At 37.4% G+C, this 5,836-nt stretch overlaps 1 protein-coding gene across 1 annotated transcript in view; it reads right to left on the minus strand.

Moving 5' to 3' along the window:
- Nucleotides 1–1,443: 1,443 nt before the first annotated feature.
- Nucleotides 1,444–5,836, minus strand: part of PDCD5 (programmed cell death 5) — a 19,635-nt gene continuing 15,242 nt past the window's right edge. The window contains exons 2-6 of the mRNA XM_009320329.1: nt 4,951–4,991; nt 3,699–3,760; nt 3,145–3,236; nt 2,832–2,903; nt 1,444–2,433 (exon numbers count right to left, since the gene is read on the minus strand). Coding sequence (XP_009318604.1) covers nt 2,386–2,433; nt 2,832–2,903; nt 3,145–3,236; nt 3,699–3,760; nt 4,951–4,991 — 315 coding nt within the window. The 3' untranslated portion in view covers nt 1,444–2,385. The remainder of the gene's footprint in view (nt 2,434–2,831; nt 2,904–3,144; nt 3,237–3,698; nt 3,761–4,950; nt 4,992–5,836) is intronic.

Below are 5,836 nucleotides of genomic sequence, written 5' to 3' on the forward strand. Positions count from 1 at the left end.
TTCAGTATCAAGTCGTCTTTCTTGATCCTTAAGAATAAGCATAGTGTGGTTGAATAGCTTTGGAAACAGGTTTTAAGATTATTAAACAACTTTGAAAAGGGTCAGAGATAATTATCAGAGGATGTGAACTCTGAATTTAGTTACTTGCTTTTTTCCTATCAAAAACAAATTTTGAATACAACAGGTTATGGAAAACAACTTGGTCAATACTGTTGTATTTTAAGCATAAAGTATTTTGTTGTATTCTATGCAAGCGATGAAATGGCCGCAACACTCCCAAGTTTCAGCCTTGGTATGAATGGTTATATAATTATTGGTTAATTTTACTCCTAAAATTTAAGAATTGGCCAAGTGATAAAGTAGAGCTTGCCTTTGAGAAACCACTCCCCAATGAAATACAAAATTTGCAAGAAAAAAACTGTAGTAGCTTACTAAGGCAGTTTAATGCAGACTTGGTGCATATTGCCTACTTTATTTAAAAAAAAAAAAAAAAAAATCTGTATTTTAAGACATCTATGAGGAGAATATTTTTTTATTTAGAGTTTAAAGAAAAAGTACAAATTTATTAGAATTAACCTGAGTTTTCAATTCTATTACAGTATCAGAACAGTTGTCCTTGTGAACCTGAGGCTACTTCAGTGAACGAGCCATACTTCAGTTTTATTCAGTGTTCAGTCTAGGATAAAGCTTATCTCCAGGCATTTTGGATGTATGGCATACGTTTGAAAAAAAGCACTTAAATGCCAAACAGTTCCGCTATAATCTAAATGATGGAAAGATAATGACCAACAAATTATTTAGGTAAATGAAATAGTTTGCAAGTTTCCTTTGACATGCTTAACCAAGCTTGTAATTAAAAAATACCGTGATATTCAAAGATACAATGATCAAAGGCTAAACTGGAATAGGAGTTGAAGGGAGTACCCCTGGAAGCTTCCCCTAGCAATCTGTAGTGCAAAGAGACCAAAGTCAACTTCATGACACTTAGGATTTCTCTGCAAAGCTTGTTACTGTACAGTCCAGCTTAATCTCCAAAAGGTTGTAAGTTAAAATAAATCCAAAGCATTACTTCATTTTGACAACCGGGATTCTGGAACAGCCATTTTAGAAGAACAGCAAGGCAATAAAGCTTATGTTGTTAAAAGCAGAATTTGATAAACTTAGGAATGGGAATGTGAAGCGTGGATGCTTAGGATGTATGTGTAGCCCTACCGGGAAAACTTTTAAATCATCTATCACCACACCTTGGCTTGAAACTCTTCACAGTGGTAAAGGGTCATTAGTCTAAAGAAATAGCATACACCCACGATACTACTGGTTAAGGAATCCTATTACAAACATAGACAAGCAAAATGCCCAGTTTACTCCAAATGAAACAAAAATAACAACTGTTTAAATACTTCTTAACCACATTCACGCACGATGAAAAACACCTACTACTGCTCGCTTTAACCAATTTTATTCTGTTCCAAAAACCACTGCAGTTGGGATCATACATGTTCTGTTAAATTAAGTCAGAAAAGGGTTTTGTGCTGGTAGAGTGTTTATCAGCACGTTACAGTATTTATCCTACATATTTCCATAACCATATTTTTGAATGAACATATAGCACAAGTTCAGTTTTACTTTATGCATGCAGGAGTTGCAGGAAGTTTAGGAAAATGGTCTTTTTTTCAAGGTAAGAAACACCCCAGCCATTTGATAAAAATGGAGGTAGTTTTAAGAATACACGATGCCAAGTATCTGAACAGTGCTGTATTACACAGTTAACTTGCTTTTTTTGAGATAGCTTAATTATTGCATAGGGGAACAGTTCAGTTGTATGCTGGTTACAATTTCTTTACACAGACTGCCTGACATGAAGTCTTCTGATCCAAACACTACTTTGATACCTTCTCTTTATTTTATAAATTTCCAGTAGGGACTTGAGAGCCAGTGAGCTGCTGGATAGGCTTCCTCAGGGGCTCAGGAAATCTCATTTCTAACACTTCTGTGATTTAGAGCCTGGAGGTAAGTCTTTAAAGTCCTAGAGGGAGGGGCTGTTCCCAGCTTTATGCTTAGCTCCTCCTCGTGTTATGGTATCTCCAATAGCAGCAAGTTAAGTGTGTGCAGTTGGTGAAAGCATAGCTTACACACTGAGTAAGGGGCAACAAAATGTTCATGCTAACGAAGCAGTGGGGAACGCCACACTGCTCAGGACTCATACTACAAAAATTTAAGTTACAAAATCCCCTTCTCAGATTTATTTTACAAGACAAGTTCATTTGTTGGCCTTTTTATATAAAAAAAAAGAAGCGTAAACATTTTCAGATCTTGCCTTCTGCCTGATAACAGTATCTTGCCTTTTTCCAGGCCTTTTGTTTGGCAGACAGTCTTACAGTAGTACTAATAATCATCCTCTTCATCAGAATCCAATACTTTCCTTCTGTTGAACTAAAATGAAATACATGAAGTGAAAATAGCAGGGTCACAGTAAATCCAACATAGAGCAAGCCTTTCAAACGCAACGCATTTCACAATGAATACATTACCTGGGAGCAGAACATTCAGCCCATCACAACCCACCCCCCCAGGTCCCCGCCTGGCATAATGGCACAGGACAGACACAGGGTAGAGCGTCTCACAACGGGACACTGATATTCCAGTGCTAATATCTGCAAATTATACTATTGATAAGGACTGCCATGATTTAATCCTAGTACTTATCCGTGCAGATAGGAGAGGTGGTACATACAAAGTTAAGTTCTACCCTGAACCGAAATGGTCCAATACTGCAATTTTCTGCTCTATTTTACAACAAATTAAAATTACATTTAGGAAATGAAGCTTACCTTTACTGTTGTTTTCTTTTCTGTTTGCTGACTCACTTTTTCAAGTATTTCTATCAAACCTTGTTCCGATACCTAGGAAAGCAAAAGAAAAGCCATATAAACACATTCTGAGAGATGCTTAGTATCAAACAACTGAACCACAGTTTCCCTTCTTATAAAAGGTGTTTGATGGAATTACATAATAGTATTTAGAAGCTCGCAATTGCCTTTTTCAGTTATTTAACTTACAGATACTAAAAACATCCAATTTTTTTAGAATGAATTAGGTTTAGAAAATGAATATATGCGAGAGAATTAGAAAAACATAACTCACCTTTCCAGCTAGCTGTCCAAATCTTGCCATCTGTATAAGATAATTTTCTACTGCTTTTGCTTTGTCTGGTTTCACAAGTGCTAAATTGCTTACTGCAACAAAAACAGGCTCTGTTCATTTTGTTTTAAAACACACTCAAACACCTTCACTAGTAACTAAAAAGTGACAAATGTCCCTATGAAACAGTCATCTTCATGCCAGGGTCATGAAATAAATTGAGAAAGGCATTTTCATTTATACACAATAAAGATACAAGATAGTTATATTTCTCACTTTTAAATACTTGTTCCTAATTACATTAACTAATTTTGACTCTCACTACAATTCCTACTATTAATGAAAAAAAATTTTTGATTAACATCATTCAGATGTCAGTTAAGCCCTCCCCTCCAATCACTGATACCGCCAACTGAAAAGCTGTAATAGTTTTATCTTCCCATCACAACAGTATTTTTCTAGCCTGGCTGCCATACAAGCACATACATGCTCAATTTGAGCAGCACTGGAGTACACTAGATGAGGATTTTTTACTAGAAAGTTACTTTGATACTTACATCTTGCACGAGCTGCTTGATCAAGAACTTGAGCTAAAATAGTATTTCTTATCTCTGCTTCCCTATAGTGAAAAATGAACCACGCATTAAAAGTGGGATTTCAAATACCTAAAATAATATGCACAAAACAGCAAACTGCAGACTTTTCGATTCATGTGACTTCTTGAGGTCCCTTCAAACCTTACACTTAACATGATTTCTTTTATAGCATTTTGTCATGAGTAGCTCTAAGTATGTTGACAAAGTTACATAGCTGACAACATCTTCCAAGAAATCAACACGGAGTTTACTACTTACACCTTATTACTGTTTATTATTACATCTTCAACACAAAAGCCATGCTACCTGCTGTAAAGATTCTGCATTCAGTTCCATGTGGAATTTCACCAAAGGCAGTGTTATGGTAAGGAATAGTAAGGAACACGTAAGGAATAGTCCATGCAATTGCAAGACGGAACCAAACCTCATTATTTATTTAGAATTTTTCAATAAGTCTTCATATACTTAAAATATTTGATGAAGTATTTGCAAAACTGGCATTTTAGTTTATGCATTTCAGTTAATACAAACTTTGTATGCAAAGTCTAGCTCTTTGAACACTTATTTTCAATTTTCTACTTAGTGCAAATACTAAACACTGTTTCTGTGCTAAGCTCTGACATGAAATCATTTCATTTCATATTTTTAACTGCAAAAGATGTCCCAGAAAAATGAAATCAACTGGGAAAGCATGTTCCCATTGCACTAGCAGAGCCAAACCCAAACTCGTCACTCAGACAAAACTCCAGTTTGGGAAGAGTTCTGCCAGCCTTCAAGATTTTCTTATGACCAACTCTCACCAATCCTGCAAAGCCAAGGATTCCAAGTTCCAGAAGCAGATGACAATGGGGATGATGATACTTCCCCAAAACATCCTATTATATCACTAAGGGTCATAAGGTTATTGCACTCAGCTGAGTCCCAAAGTAATAATGAGCTGTCTTCCTCCACGCCTCCCAGCCCAGTCAGACTGCCTGACAGCTCTGTTGTAGATCATCCAATATAGTCGTGGCCTGGGAGCCACGCTTGGGTCAATGAGATTTTAGCTATCCTTGGATTAAATCTTCGACATTTCAGCTTCTTTGTTGGTGGTTTTTCCAACAACAAAAAAGATTCAGGTGAGTATTCCACAGAAATTAAATACTCAGAAAAAGAAGTAAAAGGTTCAAAACGAATAGATTTAAGACCAAAAGTCAATAGTTCTCATTTATACCTCTGTTTTGCTTCCTGTTGCGATGGATCACCAGAAGGATCCTAAAGAATGAGATCAGAATAAATACGATCATCCAAAACCATTCCACACGGCACAGTAAGTTTAAATATTCCAGCAGAATCAATGTAAGCTAAACCTGCCTGCTAAACCCGCCTGACCAGGGATGAGATCCTGAAAATAAGAATCTGCTGCCCTGGCAAATAAATATGCCATACTATGCTTTCCTCACAAAGCAGTAAAGCAAACTAGTGTGATGACTAGCGCTACTGGATCTATCCACAGATTGTTGTAGGTTTGGACATGAAAAAGCCTTCCCATTAGGTGTAAGATAATAAACTTTACCAAAGTCCCGAAAACAGACAAAAGCATTTTAAACCCATTAAAGTAAGCTAAGGACAAATGAAATTCAATGTAACACTTTGTATTTATCAATACAGAAGAAACCACAATCCTAGCATGGTTATTTTGGGACTAATACAGGCAGCTGAGATGACTATTCAGAAGCAAATAACAAAAAAGGAGGAAAAAAAAGAACTTTACGTTGAATCTGCACCTCAAATTTTACAGGTAACATTATATAGTATGAAAGCAGAACAGGAAACCGCAGGGAGAGGAAACGAGGCTGACCACAGGCATGGAAGAGCCCTTCCCAGAGTGATACACTTCAGCTCTGAAAACAGATGGCTGAAACGACTGATGATGGGAATCCATCAAATTGTGAGTAGCACGGAAAAAGGTCAGGGGAGGGAAAGGTTATGTGCTGAACCTTCCAAGGCAGCAGCCAGGGCACCCAAGGCAGGTAGCGGGAGGCAGGCCCGAGGCGCCCTGAAGGCGACGACTGCTTCAGGCCGCAGGAGAGGAGGTGGCCGTGGGGACCCGGCCGCGG

Source organism: Pygoscelis adeliae, unplaced genomic scaffold (assembly GCF_000699105.1).
Source record: "Pygoscelis adeliae isolate BGI_AS28 unplaced genomic scaffold, ASM69910v1 Scaffold62, whole genome shotgun sequence".
Classification (NCBI taxonomy): Eukaryota; Metazoa; Chordata; class Aves; order Sphenisciformes; family Spheniscidae; genus Pygoscelis; species Pygoscelis adeliae.